At 55.8% G+C, this 17,216-nt stretch overlaps 1 protein-coding gene and 1 long non-coding RNA gene across 4 annotated transcripts in view; one reads left to right on the plus strand and one right to left on the minus strand.

The window, feature by feature from the left end:
• The first annotated feature begins 1,362 nt into the window (after nucleotides 1-1,362).
• Nucleotides 1,363-16,589, plus strand: SLC2A10 (solute carrier family 2 member 10). Of its 3 annotated transcripts, none has more exons than XM_060619741.3 (5): nucleotides 1,363-1,654; nucleotides 8,737-10,017; nucleotides 10,474-10,596; nucleotides 12,792-12,927; nucleotides 15,187-16,589. In XM_060619741.3, the coding sequence occupies exons 1-5, from the start codon at nucleotides 1,459-1,461 to the stop codon at nucleotides 15,263-15,265; spliced, it is 1,815 nt and encodes a 604-aa protein (XP_060475724.3). In that variant the 5' UTR covers nucleotides 1,363-1,458; the 3' UTR covers nucleotides 15,266-16,589. The 3 variants fall into 3 exon arrangements, with proteins under 3 accessions (XP_060475724.3, XP_060475728.3, XP_060475718.3); XM_060619745.3 differs by lacking the exon at nucleotides 1,363-1,654 and adding an exon at nucleotides 5,836-6,146; XM_060619735.3 differs by lacking the exon at nucleotides 1,363-1,654 and adding an exon at nucleotides 6,186-7,109.
• Nucleotides 16,480-17,216, minus strand: part of LOC144615867 (uncharacterized) — a 742,065-nt gene continuing 741,328 nt past the window's right edge. Inside the window, exon 2 of the long non-coding RNA XR_014137469.1 lies at nucleotides 16,480-16,590. This is a non-coding gene — a long non-coding RNA (uncharacterized LOC144615867). The remainder of the gene's footprint in view (nucleotides 16,591-17,216) is intronic.

Consider the following 17,216-nt stretch of genomic DNA (forward strand, 5'->3'; position numbering starts at 1 on the left):
ACATGATCCCTGCTGGGTGAGAGTGTGGCTGTGGATGCCCGTGGACGAGTGTGTTTGTGTGAACACGCATTGAGAGTTTGGAGAAGCCTGTGGCCGTGTGAGTGCTGACCTTAGACGTGCATTTTTGCTCGAGAAGGAGCATTAGTGGGGTGTCCCCAGCCTGGCTCCTTTCCAGAGCTCCAAGCTCATATGTGGAATTGCCTACCTGTTTCCACGTGGATGCCTAATGAGGACCTTAACTGTCGCACAGCCAGAACCGAGCTCTGTCCCAAGCTGCTCCTCTCCCAGTCGGTGAGTCCTTCTTGAGTCTATCTGCCATCTTCCTACTTTCCTCCACTCCCTTAGTCCACATCAGCCTCTCTCTCACCTCCCACCAGCCTCCATCACTCGGGTCCTCCTGTTTCTGCCATTGCTCCCCGTAACCCACTGGACCTCCCCGATTCTTTCTGTGTCCGTTGGAATAAGATCCACGTTCCCTACCCTGACCTCCCAAGGCCTTAACCGATCTGGCCTTGGCCAGCCCCTCCCTCGGGCTCTATCTCCCTCCACTCTCCGCTCTCCCCACCTCCCCCTGTGCTGCAGACACGATGGCCTCATTTCTGTTCTTTATACTCCACAAGCTCCCTCCATGGAGGCCTTCGCCTTTGCTCTTCCTTTTTGCCTGGCACCTAAGGTCTCAGCTCAAATATCCCCCCTAAGGGCAGCTGTCCCAGGCCCCCAGCTGGAACAGCCACCTGGGCCTGTACACCCAGCAGCCTGGTTTCCTTCCCTGCCCAGCCCTAATGACTGTTGGTGCGTCTCTGGCTCCTGCAGTCATGTACTTCTCCTCTTCCCCCACGAGAAAGCAAATTCCACAAGAACACGCGCACACACACACACACACACACACACACATACACACGATCTGTCTTGTTTGGGCACCTGGGTGGCTCAGTCAGTTAAGCGTCTGACTTCGGCTCATATCATGATCTCATGGCTGAACCCGGCATCAGCCTCTCTCTCTCTCTCTCTCTCTCTCTCTCTCTCTCTCTCTCTCTGTCATTCCCCCACTTGCTTGCGTGCGCTCTCTCACTCTGTCAAAATAAATAAACTTTTTTTTTTAATTACCAAAAAAAAAAAAAAAGTCTGTCTTGTTCTTCCAGCCCGTGGCTAAGGCCCACCACGGTGCCTGTGGGTACTTGGGAGGTGTCCCAACTGTCCCAACTGTCCAATGAAGGGTCAGGGAATCCAGGGAACATCTGAGTGGCTGAACCAGGTATGTGAGTGTCCCGGTCCCAGTAGACACATGAGTGTGTGTGTGTGTGTGTGTGTGTGTACACTAGTCTGGAGAGGCCAGACTAGTAATGTGGGCTGCAGGGAGCACAGGGGAGAGGAGCATGTGGGGGTCCCCCACAACAGGGATGACAGTGGGCGGGAGCCAGGAGGAGCACAGTGGGTGGGGACCCCAGCCAGGCCGGGATGGTCCCGCACAGGGGGCCAAGGCCGGCCGGCCGACGTGGCGGTGGCGCTGTGGACAGGCGGGCGGGGAGGAGGAGGAGGGCGGGAGGCGGGCCGGAAAGTTTGTCGGGCGACAGAGGCGGGGACTCCGGCGGGGGATGCGCCCCCGGCTCCGGCTCCGGCGCCCCCGCTCGCACGGCAGTCGAGCTCGCCATGGGTAAGTGGTGATCGGGCGCTGCCCGCGGGGGGAGCGCCGACGACCCCATCTGTGCGCGCCCCGCCCCCTGCTGCACCGTCTCCCCCCCCCAACCACCCACTCGGGTGGGGACCGCGGGCCTGGCTGGCTGCGCGCTGGGAGGGGACGCGGGCGCACTTCCTTCCAGGCTCCTTTCTGCCCAGAAAAAAGTGACCCGAGAGTGCTCTTTACTTGATCCTGAGCTGCGGACCCAGGGCAGGCCCTCTCCTGACCGCTCCAAGCCTTACAACCACCCCCGGCCAGTGAGACCGCTCCTAGCCTGCAGATAAAGAAATCGAGGTTCCGAAAGGAGCAAATTCATTCATCAGTTTGCTGACCACTTCTGTTGCCAGGCTTCCAGATGCTGCCGTGAGCAACGCGGGCGAAACTTCTGCTTCCGAGATATTCAATGAGGGAGACGGGAGACTGGAATCCAGCACTGGGGCTGGGTGGGTGTGTGGAAGGGGAATAGAGAATTTCTTTGTTGCTACAGGGCACTAGGATCTCCATGCCTCTCTCTGGATCCAGAGCCTCGTGTGGTCACTCCGTCATTCGTCCCTCTACTGTGGGACTCAGTGGGGAACAAAGTGGACGATAGTCCTCTCTTCCATGGAGCTGGCATTCCAGTTGAGAAGCTGGATGAGCAAGTAAATGAATAAAATAATCTCCAGGAGTGATAGGATGCCGGGGAACACACAAAATAAGGTCATGTGATACTGGAGAGGGAGGCGGCTTCTTTAGGTAGGGAGAGAGCAGAGGCCTGCCAGAGGAGGCACTGGAGCTGAGAAACAGGTTTGCTAAGATCTGGAAGAAGAGCTTCTAGGGGGAGGCATAGCAGGTGCAAAGGCCCTGAGGCACGAGTGAGCTGGTATGGTCAGGCCAGTGTAGCTGGAGCACAGTGGGCAAGGGGAAAAGGGTGGGAGGGAGGTCAGAGTTAGGCAAGGGGCTAGACTGTGTAGGCCTTTGTAGGCCATGGTGAGCGGTTTGAATTCTATTCCGAATGACAGGGGAAGCTGGAGAAGGCTTTTAAGCTGGGTGGAACATGACCCTAATTGTGTTTTAAAAACTCAACTCTGGATCATTCTGTGGAGAATCGTAATAGCTAACAGTGACTGTAAGCTAGACAGGCATCCAACACAGATATGACAAATATCCACATTTGTAGATAGGGAAGCTCAGAGAGGTTGAGGGAGCTGCCCAAGATCACACAGCTGTGGAGTAAAAAAGCTGGGATGGAACCCAGCACTCTGGCTCCGGTCTGCATTCCTAACCACCGTACCACCCAGCGTCTCATGCAGAGTCATGGCACAACTGGTCACCAATTCCAGCTCTGACTCCAGAGTCCATGCTCTTAATCCTCAAGGCACACTGCCCCAGCGCCCGAGGGAATCCTGGGCCCAGAGGGGTCCTCCCAAGAACACTCAGCTTGACCCTGGTCCCTTGCACCTGCCCCTCCTACCCCTTTGCTGCCTCCTAAGTTAATTCAACAGCTGTTGACTGAACATCACCTAAGGACAGAACTGGGGCTGAGTGGGAGTGAAGGAGGGAGGTACAATCGAACTGGCACCGGGCTCTGTCCTCCCCAGAGACCCCATGCTGCTTTCCCGGGCTCCCTTTCTCAGGGATTGGGTCCTGTGTATAGACCTGGGTTCCAGCTCCCATTCTCCCACTCTGGGTCCATCATCTCGTCAACCTCCCTGGCCCTCGGCTTCCTCATCTATGGAACGACCCACATACAAGACGCTTATCACAAGGCAGCCTTGAAAATGACGAGCAAATGCACAAAAAGGGCTCGGCCCCCGACCTACCCACAGTGAACGGTCACTTAACGTGAGCTTTCCTTTTTCATCACACCCAGTGTTGGGACTCTGGAGTCAAAGACTGGCCAAGGTGAGTCTCTACCCTGTCACTGACAAAACTGCCCCCTTGGGCAAATGTCTTCACCTCTCTGTGCCTCGGTTGCTGCATCTGTCAAATGGGAATGACAGCAGGGCCCATGTCATAGGTTTGCTGTAGGGATTAAGTCGGCTGATACGGATAGAGCTTCCAGAAGCGGCGGTCTGGCGGGCTGTGGTGAGTGCTCCCTAAGTATGAGCTGTGTTGGGACATTTGGAGGCCAGCCTCCCCGGTAAGGGTATTTGCATATTTCAGTTTTGCTCCGCCTTCTCCCTGGAGCTTCAGGGAAAGCCAGGGCAGATCTCCGGTAGGGGAGGGCCCCAAGGCATTGTGGGCTCCCGGGGACTTGCAGCTGGTGATACAGCTACCCCAAACCCGACCTCTTGCCCCTTCCTCTACTCCCTGATTCTCTCCCTGGGAAGCCCTGTCCTCCACAGGGAGGGGCCTGGGGGATTAAGGGATTTCCTCCAGCGTGAGACAGCTTCACATACAACCTATATGTAGACGGATAGTTCATAGAAAGGGAGAGCAGTTCCCAAACCCAGGCTAGGCTCGAACTTGGGGGGCCAGAATCTACTCTACTTGCTGTGGAGTGTGGCCGCTTCCAGGCCCTACACGTCTCCAAATACCCAAGAGTCCAGATCCTTTCTCTCTGGATTCCCTAAGCCCCCCCAGAGTTCCTTCATTCCGTCATCTTGTTTATTTAACAAGTATTTGCTGAATGCCAGGAACTGTCCTCGGCGTCAGGGAGACAGCTAAGGACAAACAAACAATTCCTGTTCTTTTGGGGCCAATATTCTGGTCAGGAAGAACAATAAATATGGAAAATATATTGTTCTTCCAGAGGGGAGAAGTACCATGGAGACAAATAAACGGGGAAGGGCGTTAGAAGTGCTGGATGTGAGGGGCACCTGGTTAAGCGTCCAACTTAGGCTCAGGTCATGATCTCGCGGTCCGTGGGTTCGAGCCCCGCGTCGGGCTCTGTGCTGACGGCTCAGAGCCTGGAGCCTGCTTTGGATTCTGTGCCTCCCCCTCTCTGTCTGCTCCTCCCCCACTCATGCTCTGTCTCTCTATCTCTCAAAAAATAAATAAACATTAAAAAGAATTTTTTTTAAAGTGCTGGATGTGATGGGGAGGTTGCAGTTTTATGTGGAGGGCCAGGGAAGGCCTCATGAGAAGGTGATGTCTGAGCAAAGACCAGAGGGAAAGAGGGAAGGAATGGGGCGGGGGGTAGGGGGGGCGCTCTCCTGGCAGAGGTGACAGCTGGTAAAAGGCCTTGAGTTCAGGAATGAGGTGCAACAGCAAGGAAGCTGGCTGGCATGGAGCCAGGAGAGAGCAGGCAGATCCTGCAGGGCCTTGAAGGCCACCATCAGGACTTGGCATCTTTTCAGAATAGAATAGAGCGGGAGCCTTGAGGGCTGTGAGCAGAAGGAGTGAGGCTTTCACAGGACCCCTCCGGCTGTCCTGGAGCATTCTCTTAGGTTCACATGTATCTGACACAGGCCCCTGGAATGCCACGCAGTGACACCTCCCTAGTCCCCAGCCCAGTCATTGGTTCATTCGGCAGAAATCTTACGGAGCCCCTCTTGGGCGGCAGCACGGGGCTGGGGCTCAGGATGCACAGACTGGAAGTCTCCGTCCCTGCCCTTCCCAGTTTAATAAGGAAGACACATCAGCAACCTTGGGATGGTGTAAGTAAATAAAGGGGGAATGCAGAGTTGGTTGGAAGCGAAAGACGTGGCTTGGAAAGTTGAGGAAGACGTACAGGAATTAGCCAGGGCCTCCCTTGAACTAGCTTAAACCAAACCAAAACAAAATAAAACAAAACAAAAGAAAGAAAAAGAAATTTAAAAAGTAGGAAGAAAAGAAAAAAGGTGGGGCGCTTGGGTGGCTCGTCGGTTAAGCGTCCGACTTCACTCAGGTCATGATCTCACGGTTCGTGGGTTCGAGCCCCGCGTCGGGCTCTGTGCTGATGGCTCGGAGCCTGGAGCCTGCTTTGGATTCTGTGTCTCCCTCTCTCTCTGCCCCTCCTCTGCTCACGCTCTGTCTCTGTCTCAAAAATAAATAAAAACATTTAAAAACATTTAAAAAAAAAAAAGAAAAAAGGTAGTCACTGAAAATCCCATGGCCTCAGGCATGGGAATCCTCCCCCCCAACTCCCCGCCCCCACCAAGGGGGAAGATGGCGCCCAACTGCTCTAAGCAGGTAAACTACAGTGAGCAAATACACTGGCCCAGGTTCAGCCAAGTGGTTTTCATCGCTGCCCAGGGCCTGGGAACCTGCTGGTTGGTCAGATCTGGGTCATGGCCACGGCCCTGGAGTGAGGCAGTGGGGGTGGAGGTGGGGGCGGCCATTTCTGCCCAAACCAGCAGATTGAGAGACAAAGGGCAAAGAAGACCAGAGCCCCAAGAGAGGACGGGGTTGGGGCCGGGGGTGGGGGGGGGGGGTTGCCAAATACCCGACACGTGCAACTCAAGACCCCTCTGGGAGGTGACCGTGAGCTGGGACCCACAAGGATACGTGGACCTGTGGGGAGCACAGGCAGTGCAGGAGGGGTAGGTGGGCGTGAAAATGGATGGTGCGTGCTGGGAACCAGGTGTGCAGGGCTTGTGGGAGGCAGGTGGGGAGGTGCGGACAGAGCCGGGGTGGGAAAGTGACCGAGGCGTTCGGCTGGGGCTTTCAGCTCAGGTAGGGCCTGGAATGACACGCTAAGGACCTGATCGAGCAGGCGATGGGAGCCATGGAAAGCTTTAGGAAGGGAATGTGCTTCCCTCGTCGTTCTAATGGCCTTGACTCCTTGGGGGCCTCTCCGTGGTTTCTTGGGGCACCGTCGTTTCACTATGCTTTGTGACTTGGGTTTCCCTGAGGGCTAATGTATCAGTATTTCCCCTCCCTCTCTGAACCTGCACCCCTGTTCTCCTCACACCCCGCCTCTCCTTGATTGTCCTTCTTGCTTGAGGTCAGTTCAGCAGAGCTCTTAAGTATATGGGTTTGGGAGCCACTTGGATCAGTGTCGGAGGCCTGACGCTGTTGCTTCCCGCCTGTGAGAAGAGTCTGAGCCTTGCCTCCCCGTCTGTAAAGTGGGGACAATTGCACCTGCACCACCTCGAGGCGGTTATGAAGATGAGTTAACAGAAGGCACTGAAGTCTTTCCGTGGGGGAGATGTTCAATCAATGACAGCCGGTAGCATTACTATTCTGTCTCACTATTATCGTTGCTGTTCTGCTGTTCCCACCGTGACCCGAATCCGCCCTGATGCATTTTCCAGCGGAACCTGTCGACAGTCACCTTTGCCTCCGAGTCCCTTGGCTGGGTTCCCTTTCAACTCAAGAGGAGCTGAGGAAATGGCAAACAAATTCTGTTTTCACCTGATTGCTTCACATAGCCTGGAAGAACGTTCCCTCCTGCCAGTGAACTCCAGGAACCGAGGGAGATGGGGGCAAAGGGAGGCGAAGACAGGGCAGGACCTGGGTCACACAATCTTCCTAGGGGGTTTGTTCACAGGTCGTGAGCAGGAAACGCGGGGCCAGCCAGGGAAAGGTAGGGGGTTACCTCCCAGGGGGCAGGGCTGGGAGGGAGAAGGGGGAACAGAAATGGGGGGTGAGACTTCCACCTATGAAACTCCTTCCCCTGCACAAAAATTGCCTGACAGAGATGGGGAGAGATAGAGGCAAGAGAGAAGAGAGCAAAATCGCCATTTGCCAAGGTTTTGTAACGGAGTGGTGAAGGGTGTGGATTGTGGAGCCAGACCCGCCTGCCTGGCTTTGAATCTAGGCTCAGCTACTTTTGACCTGAGATAAGTCACCTCATCTCTTGAGGTTCCTTAATCACATTGACCACATTTTAAGGGCTCAGGAGTCACATGTGCTGGTGACTACCATAGATCACCTCTCTCTGCCCAGCTCAAGCCTTCAAAGACTTGCCTCCTTCCACTAAGAATGAAATTCGTTACCATCTTCACGACTTAAAAAGTTCCACGTGATCAGGCCCCTGCCTACTTCTCCTGTCTCTTTATCTCCTGTCACCGGAGCCACCCTGACCTCTGCTGATAGCACAGCGATTAAGAGCCTGCCCTCTCTGGCTACATCTGCCACCACCTGCTGTGTGACCATGAGAAAGGTTTCTTACCCTCACTGAGCCTTAAAGGATGATGCTAATAATAATATGTTATAGGATTGTGGTAAGAATTCAACGAGTAAGTACACATAAAGTTCTTAAGACACGCTTAGTAAGTGCCATATAAGCACTAGCTATTAATATTCATGGTTGTTGTTCAAACATACCAAAAACTGTCCTGCCTCAGTGCCTTTGTGTTTGCGGTTCCCTCTCTAGAATGTTCTTCTCCCAGATTTCACATGGCTTTCACCCTCACTCAATTCGGATCTCTGCTCAAATCTTCCCTCTTTAGAGAAGCCTTAACCGACTAAACTGAGTTCCTCCATCAGTTTCAACCCACTTTCCCTGCTTTTTTCTGTGACTCCTATCACCACCTGAAGATATATATGGTGTTGTCGTTTTATATATATATATATAAAACGACAACACCATTGTACGGCCAGCCCCAAGAGCACAGTCTGGCGTGTTGTAGATGCCAGATAAATAAAATTTTGAATGATTGGATGGATGCATGCATGGATGGATGCGTAAGTGTGTGAACGGGTACAGAAGGGGTGGAATACGAAGATGGGGGATGAATGGTTGTGTCTGTGGACAGGTGCATCAGTAAATAAGTGGATGGTGAATTAAGGGGTAGAGGAAGGGAATGGACGGATGAAAATGTGGTAGAGGGAGCAGACGGACGGATGGAGGGATGGATGATGAAGGGATGGATGGATAGATTGATTAATAACTCGACGGGTGAATATAGATGGAGTGGACGGAGGGATGAACGGATTGGTGGGTGGACGGATGGAACAGTAGATGGACAGATAGGAGAATGACGGTAGACGGGGGGAGGGGCGGGCGGGTGAAGGAGGGAGGGGATGGGTGGACGAGGGATGGATGGATGGATGAATGAATGAATGGGTGGGTGGATGGATGGACGGGTAACTGATGGGGTAGCTGGATGGACCGATGGAGGGGTTGACAGATGGAGGGAAAGCTGGACGGACGGATGCTCTGGCAAGGAGCCGTCCTGAACTCTGCTCCTGTCACTTCTGTTTTCCAGGCCGTCCCCAACTGCTCCTGCCCCTGTGTGCCTCTGTGTCTTCGCTGGGTGGCCTGACCTTCGGCTATGAGCTGGCAGTCATATCGGGTGCCCTGCTGCCACTGCAGCTGGACTTCGGGCTGTCCTGCTCGGAGCAGGAGCTCCTGGTGGGCAGCCTGCTCCTGGGGGCTCTCCTCGCCTCCCTGGTGGGCGGCGTCCTCATCGACCAGTACGGCAGGAAACGAGCCATCCTTGGGAGCAACTTGGTGCTTTTGGCGGGCAGCCTGAGCCTAGGCCTGGCCGGCTCCCTGGCCTGGCTGGTCCTGGGGCGCTTGGCCGCTGGATTTGCCATCTCTCTCTCCTCCATGGCCTGCTGTATTTATGTGTCAGAGCTGGTGGGGCCGCGGCAGCGGGGCGTGCTGGTGTCCCTCTACGAGGCAGGCGTCACCGCGGGCATCCTGCTCTCCTATGCACTCAACTACGCCCTGGCTGGCGCCCCCTGGGGATGGAGGCATATGTTCAGCTGGGCCGCTGCACCTGCCCTCCTCCAGTCCCTCAGCCTCCTTTATCTCCCTGCTGGCACCGCCGAGACTCCAGCGCCCAAGGACCTCGTTCCTCTCCAGGGAGGTGGGACCTCCAAGCTGGGCCTGGCGAGGCCAAGATCCTCCCTCCTGGACCTCTTCAGGGCGCGGGAGAACATGCGAGGCCGGACCGCCGTGGGCTTGGGGCTGGTGATTTTCCAGCAGCTGACGGGGCAGCCCAATGTGCTGTCCTACGCCTCCACCATCTTCCAGGCGGTGGGCTTCCGGGGAGGCTCCTCCGCGGTGCTGGCCTCTGTGGGACTCGGGGCCGTGAAGGTGCTGGCGACACTGACTGCCATGGGGCTGGTGGACCGAGTGGGCCGCAGGGCCCTGTTACTGGCCGGCTGTGCCCTCATGGCCCTGTCGGTCAGTGGCATAGGCCTTGTCAGCTTTGCCGTGCCCATGGCCTCCGGCCCAAGCTGCCTGGCCGTGCCCAATGCCACCAGGGTGTCAGGCCTCCCTGGGGACTCCGGCTTGCCAAGGGCCACGGCTCCCCCTCCACCGCCGACAACCAGTGAGAACCAAGGGAGGCCGGCCTTGTCGACCTCTGAGACGATCCAGCCTCCTCCCGGAGCTGGGGACCCCACGGCCCCGGCCCTGCCGGACTTAAGCCCCGCCTCCCCGGCACCCCCTTCTGCCCCAGAGCGTGTCCTGCTGCACTGGGCCGCGCTGGTCTGTATGATGGTCTTTGTGAGCGCCTTCTCCTTTGGATTTGGACCAGGTAGGTGAGGGTTCTCTCGCAGGTGACTCTGCGGCCTTCTACCCCACCCAGCGGGAAAGGTTGGGGACCGCGTCAGTCAGGGTCTCAGAAGGACAGCAGAGGTGGCTTGATCGTGAGGCCAGTGAAGCTTCCACTGGCCGTGCCCCTTGGTGGGCACTCCTTCGGAGGGCGGGGCCTAATTTCCTGTTCCTAGTTGTTTTTTTTTTTTTTCTTTTTTCCTTACAAAGGCCCCCAAATTATTTAAGCTTCAAGCCTCAGAAGACCTGAATGTTGCCCCTGGATAGCTCACTCGGGGTTTACTCAGAAGGAGTTCTTACCGCAGTAGGAGGGAGGCAGCGGGCGGAGTGGGTGTCGGGGGCCTGACACTCTGTGGTTGGGGGCTGCCCTCTGGACCGGGGGGTCCCAGGCCCCGGTCCCCACCGCAACCCACCAGTCTGCCCTGCTCTCCTGTCCTAGTGACCTGGCTCGTCCTCAGCGAGATCTACCCCGCGGAGATCCGGGGCAGAGCCTTCGCCTTCTGTAACAGCTTCAACTGGGCCAGCAACCTCCTCGTCAGCCTCTCCTTCCTCGACCTCATCGGTGAGTCCTGTGACCTAATTCCGAGGTCCCGTCAAGTGCCAGAAAACCCAGTGCAAACCAGTTTATGAACCAAAGGGAGGATTTTGGTCTTAAGTCACGGAGAGCGGGAGGGTGGCCAGTGCCAGGCACCCCCGACCCACGGGCTGCCACAAAGCTGTCACCAGCTTCCACTCTCTTTCCGCTCTGTCTGCCGCGCGGTGGGCTTCCTTCCCAGGCAGCCCGGCCTCGTGGTGGCCGAGACGGCCACCTGCGGATGTCGTGGCTGGGCACCCCCGTGGAAGGAGAGCGTTTCTTTCCCGGTGTTCTGACCCAAGTCCTGGGTTGCCCATCCCTGCCTGGAGGGCTGTAAGATTCTGATGCCCGTCCTGGGGTGTATACCACCCCCTGGAGTCAAGGTGGGTGGGGGACCGCTTCACCCAACCGCCTGGACAGAGGTTGGAGGGGCGGCTCTGCAAAGGAGGGCTAGTGCGAAGGGGGGAGGAGACAAGGCAACCACGACGAGAGAAGACACGCCCTTTGAAGCTTCTACTCCATTCCAGCCCCATCAGTGAGTAGCCCGGGCCTGAATGGCAGTTGGGAGTTGGGGCTGAAGGAGGGAAGAGCTGAAACGTCCAGTCCTGCATCTGGAAGCCATCTGACTGGTGTGGGAGGGGAGGGAACGAGCCCCCCGTGGGGGGATGGGGGAGTCTGGAGACCTGAGTGTGGGGCTCTGGTACCCCCCCCAACAAGCCCATTTTCTTCACCGTAGCCCAAAGGCCCTTGCCGTTAAAGCAGGGGAGTTTTTGAAAAGTCCCTACTTGTGGCAAGACAACTATTCTCTAAATCAGACTTGGTGCAGAATGTAAAAGTCTCCAGGCTTGATTGGGTGCCAGTCTACACCCACACTAGTGAGAATGTGTCTGAGACCGGGGGGTATAGGAGTTGTGAGCTTTTTTATTCTAAACCGGCTCAAACAGGCTCATGCTCACCTGTCAGCTTCTTCTGTCTTCTATCTAGTTGGGATGACAACTATCTCTTCCTACCTGGCATTCGAACCCAGTCTGAGCCATGGTAGGGTTGGGCGGGGGGGGGGGGGGGGGGGGGTAGTGTTCTGGGCCGAGAACACCCAGAAAGGACCTCCGAGTTGCTGAGATGCTCCTGGCCCAAGACCACTGGTCACCGGGGCCAAAGTGAGAAGGACTCCTTCACTGTGAGCCCCAAGGCACAGTTCTTAGGGCTCAGTTATTTTCCCATTTTCTGCAGCCAAGCATTTCTTCCTCAAAGGCACAGCCACCCCTGGGGCCTGTGGGAAAGGCTGATAGAAGGATCTGCCCACAGTGTCAGTCTCCCACCCCCAGTCTTAGGGAAGCCAGGCTGCTTCCTATTGCCTCAGCCTTCGAGCATCCCCTTTATGCGGAATAACTGAGAGAGAAAGGGGGAGAAGGAGAGGGAAAGGAAGGAAGGAAGGAAGGAAGGAAGGAAAGAAGGAAGAAGGAAAGAAGGAAGGAAGGGAGGGAGGACGAGAGGATGGGAGGAGAGGGGAGGCAAGGGAGGGAAGGAGAGGGAAGGGGAGGGAAGGAGAGGGGTGGAAGGATGGGCGCAAGGAAGGGAGGGAGGGAGGATGGGGAGGTGGGGGAGGCGAGGGAGGGAGTGATGAGAATTGTATCATACCCTGACCACCCCCATTTCACATATGGGCCAACTCGTCCTTCCCAAGGTCAGCAGGTAGGGAGACAACTGGCCCTGAGCCCTCCTGACTCCCAGGCCAGCTCTCTCCTTGCTGGCATGGGGATTAAATGGAGGCCAAGCTGGTCAGGGAGGTTGCTCAGAGGTCATGGCCTCTGAGGTGAGAATGGTAATGGCTCTGGAACATAATTTGTGTTTCTTCCTCAACAAAGCCCTTCCCTCATCGTCTCCTTTCCCCGGCTTGGGCTGACAGGCTTCAAAGGAGCGAGGGTCACCTCGGGCGTCCCGGCTGCTGGCCCCGAGACCCTGGCCCTCACTCGAGGCTTGGGTGAGGCTGGGGGAGAGGCCAGGGCAGGGGAGCTGTCTGGGAGTCAGACACAGGCCACGCGGTGCAAAACTCGATTCCCTGGATCCTCAATCCATTCACCCAATAACCAGTTTGTGGAATTTCTGAGGATCTGGTCGGGGGTGGGGGTGGGGGTGGGGCTGGGGCTGGGCCCCTGCCCACACTCCCGCCCTCCTGTTCCCAGGCACTATCGGCCTGTCCTGGACCTTCCTGCTCTACGGGCTGACCGCTGTCCTCGGCCTGGGCTTCATCTATGTATTTGTCCCCGAAACCAAAGGCCAGTCGCTGGCAGAGATAGACCAGCTGTTCCAGAGGAGACGGTGAGAGGGGACAGGGCTGGGCCTTGGGAAAGAGTCACATCAGATCCTGAGCAAATCAGTTCAGGATTTAGGCCTCACACTTTCTGTGTGCAAGAGAGCGTTTTTCTCCTCTTCCTGACCCTCTTAGTGCCTGCGTGCGGTCAGTTTTGTCTTGGCCTCATACAGGAGCTGTTTCCCTTGAGTTGTTGAGCTCTACCTACAGCAGAATTTCATGTGACGTTAAGGCCCGGCTCATGGGAATTTTAAAACCATGTCGTTATGGGATCACATGAGCTTAGAATAGTAAAATCCTAATGTCGCAGCATCTTAGAATCAGAGAAGCGTAGAGGAAAATTTTATAATGGTGGCCTTTTAAAGTCACAGACAGAGAATTGTGGGCTTAATCTACTCAGTTCAGTGGGTGTTTATTAAGTCCCTACTCTGTGCCAGGCAGTGTCTGGGCCTTCGGAAACAGACAGTGAGCCGCTGAGAGTAGGGACTTAAATAAACAAGCAGAAAGGAGGCTGAGAGTAGGGACAGAAAATAAACAAGCCCATCAAGGCATCAGCAAGAGCATTTTGGGGAGTGATATGTAGCTGGAAGAAAAGGAAACAGTGAAATCTGTTGAGAAGGCCTGATTCACAGAGAGGGGGACAGAGGGGCAAGGCGTTGTGGCCAAATTAGAGTAGGTGGTCAGAGAGGGGAGGCCTCCTTGAGGAGGTGCGATTTAAGTTCGGGAGAAGGAGACAGCCATGTAAAGATGAGGGGGAGGAGCATTCCAGGCAAAGACAACAGCAAGTGCAAAGGCCCTGAGGTTGGGAGCGTATCTGGCATATGCAAGGAACAACGAGGAAACCAGGGTGGCTGGAACAGAGGGAGGGAGGGTGGCAGGAGGGGTAGAAGATCAGACCATCCAAGTTGGTAGGAGCTTGATCATGGCAGGTCTTTAGATCATAGCGAGGAGTTGAGAATCTCAGCCTCGTGGGGCCTTGGGCCATTCAAATAAGCTAAGAGAGGAATAAGGGCATCAGAAGGGACCTGTAATCCTGCATGCCTTTGGCAAATGTCCCTGGTTACTTCTTGTAGTAAAAGGAGTCCCCAGCACCTGACTGCCCGTTCTATTCCTGGGAGGCCCTAAACGATTTTTAAAAAATAAGTCATTCTAATAGTGAGTTAGAACTCGCCTCCCGCAGCTGCCCGGCCTGCCAAGTCCCACCCAACCTGGTCCCCGAAGGGACGCAGAACTAGTCCAGTGTAACGGCCTCCAACCTGCTCCTCCCCGCCCCTGACTGTTCTCTGCAAGGGGAACACCCCCTGTTTTCTGGATGACCCCTCAGCAGCCCAACCCTGTCGGTTAGGAAACGGATCTGGCTGCTCGGAACACGGCTGGGGAGGCAGCTGTGCTCCGAGAGGTCATCCGGGGTCCCAGGCTCCTTCTCTCTGCTCGTTCCGCCTTCTCTTCCGTATTACCTTTCCCACACAGCCCGGGACGGTGAGCCGCCACAGTCCAGGCAGAGGGGAGGGCCAGAGGGGGACACAGTTGGAAAGATGCACCTGTCACTTCCACCCACATCCTTTGTACAGAACCTGGCGACACCCACCTGCAGGGGAGGCTGAGAAACAGGGGCTTTAGGGGCGCCCGGGGGGCTCAGTCGGTTGAGTGTCCGACTTCGGCTCAGGTCACGATCTCATGGTTGGTGAGTTCCAGCCCCACATCTGTCGGCGCAAAGCCCACTTCGGATCTTCTGTCTCCCTCTCTGCCTCTCCCTGCTCACGCTCTCTTTCTCTCTCAAAAATAAATAAACATTAAAAAAAAAAAAAAAGATCACACACACACACACACACACACACACACATACACACACACACGAAACGGGCTTTAATCTGATAGCAGGAGCCACTGGCATCTCTTCCATACAGGCTTTCCTGGGAGAAGATTCCAGCCGCCTCCTCTGGGATGAGGAGCTAAGGAGGCAGACAGGCAGGTGGAAGCCGGCTTTGGGCTAAAGCAGGACGTAATTGCAGCTGAGGGAGGGGAGTGCAGGCTGGTAACTTGGGGTCACATGGCGGAGGCTGGGCCACCAGCCTGTGGGGAAAGGAAGCTGGGTCTGCCATGACCTCAGGAGGAGACAGGTCAAAGTGAGGGGCTTTGACAGGGTCTGGCAGTCCTCACTTTAGTTAGTCCCTAGAGTTCAGATATCAAGCCCTGGCATCAGAGACAGACGGAGACACTCGCTGTCTGCCCCCCCCCCACCCCCGCCCTGCGACTCTCCTTGACAGGTTCGCCCTGAGCTTTGGCCCCCGGCAGAGCTCTGCTGGCATCCCATACACCCGCATCGAGGTCGCTGCCGCCTCCTGAGGAATCCGTCTGCCTGGGAAGGTGCTGGAACCATGGCTTTAACAGACAGTCTCCAACTTCCTGCCTGCCTGGCCCCTGGGGCACAAGTTCTAGGTGGTCCTGTAAGAGTCACCCATGCTTTAGAAGAGGTCTGTTTGGCCCCGGGTGAAAGAGGAGAAAATTTGAGAACCTAGAAGTCTTCGTTTTGAATCTCAGGCTCTGAGGGCCCCTGACGATGTGCCTTCTTGCCTCGGTTTCCCCATTGTCTCTGCACGTCCCTGCAGGACCTATATTGACAACATCTCATGGAGTCTCCTTTGCTCCTTGGGCTTTCTCAGAGAACCTCTAAGGAACCAGTCCTGGAAGGAAGTCTCTTCTGGCATCACCCCCAAATGCAGATGAGGGTACACTATACTCTCAGCTCTCTTTTTCCAGCCGGCTGGGACTTTTTGGTGAGAGTCTGCTTTTGTCAAAAGCAGCCCAGACTGGGTGATAGGCTGCTTGAGTTCTAGTCCCGCTTCCCTGGTGTCATCGCGACATGACCGTGGGCCTCAGTTTCCCCGATATGTACCATGGGGGACCTGGACCAAGGAGTTCTTTAAGATCACATCCGATGCCAATGAGCTGGAATTCTAAATGCTGCTAATTCAACACAGGTTCAGCGTGAGCCCTGCTCTCAAGCTGCCGGCCATCTCTTCAGGGGATGTGAGTTTTAATTAGGGGAATGGTAAATAGAATTCCAGAATCGTATGCACTAGAATCCAAGAGCTGACATGGTCTGTGAAGCAAGCCCTGGGAGCTGTTTCCAGGATGGTGCAGGACAGCTCTGCGGACAGGAGATGGGTTTGGAGGCTGACAAGCCTGGATGCTGGTGTTGCCTCTGTCGCCTTGGGTAACAACTCCCTCTAGCCTCAGTTTCCACATCTACAGAATGGGGATGATTGGGCCCCCGGGGGTGTATTTAACCCCTGTCTGACTGCAGGAGGGTCTCCAGCTGGTCCCATCCAGCTAGTCAGGGCCTGGGGGGGTTTCTCTTCACCCTCAGTTACCGAGGCCCCCACCTTTGAGACACTGTTAAGGGTCAGCCCCTGAGGGGTGAGTCAGAGATTAAGCAAGGAACTCGGGCCAGAGGTCACCAGAGGAAGGGCCTGGCAAGAGTGAGTGCCGGGGCGCCTGGGTGACTCAGTCGGTTAAGCGTCCGGCTTCAGCTCAGGTCATGATCTCATGGTTCGTGAGTTCAAGCCCCGCATCGGGCTCTCTGCTGTCAGCACAGAGCCTGCTTCGGATCCTCTGTCCCCCTCTCTCTCTGCCCCTTCTCTGCTCACACGCATGCTCTCTCTCTCTCTCTCTCTCTCAAAAATAATAACTTAAAAAATTAAAAACCAAAAAAGATGAGTTCCCGGATGCTGAGGCAAATGAAAAGCTAACGCAGACCCAGGGCGCTGACGTGGGACGACCTTGGTCATCTGTGCCTGCTCCGTGGCCGCTGGACTCTGGACTCTCGGCTTCTCTCCTCTTGTTCTAGATGCTTCTCTTGCACCCAGTGGTGTGCGGGAGGCCCCTCAGCCTAGCTTGTGAGAGCCCGTCATTAAGTTTTTAGGACTCTTGCCAGCTGGTTGTTGAACAAAGCCATTTAGAGAAATTAAAATTATTTAAGCTCACACTTCAATAAATTCTATTAACAACAAAAGTAATAGATGCTAAAAACCCATCACTTCCTTATCTCGCTACATCTCGCTCTGCCCTGGAGGTTCCTCGTGTATCTTACGAGAGACATGGGGACATCCCACCCCCCCGCCATGCTGCCTGCAGGACGTCACGTGGTCACGCAAAACTGCCCACGTGGGGGGTGTCTTGGCACCGGGGGGGGGGGGGTTGGGGGAGCGCTGCCAGTGGGGGCTTGACTTACCACTTCCTTGGTGTCCCAGGCTTAAGGGCATGATGGATACAATGTTAGCCATGCACTTTGCGA

The sequence above is a fragment of the Panthera onca genome, chromosome A3, assembly GCF_046562875.1.
Source record: "Panthera onca isolate mPanOnc1 chromosome A3, mPanOnc1 haplotype 2, whole genome shotgun sequence".
Classification (NCBI taxonomy): domain Eukaryota; kingdom Metazoa; phylum Chordata; class Mammalia; order Carnivora; family Felidae; genus Panthera; species Panthera onca.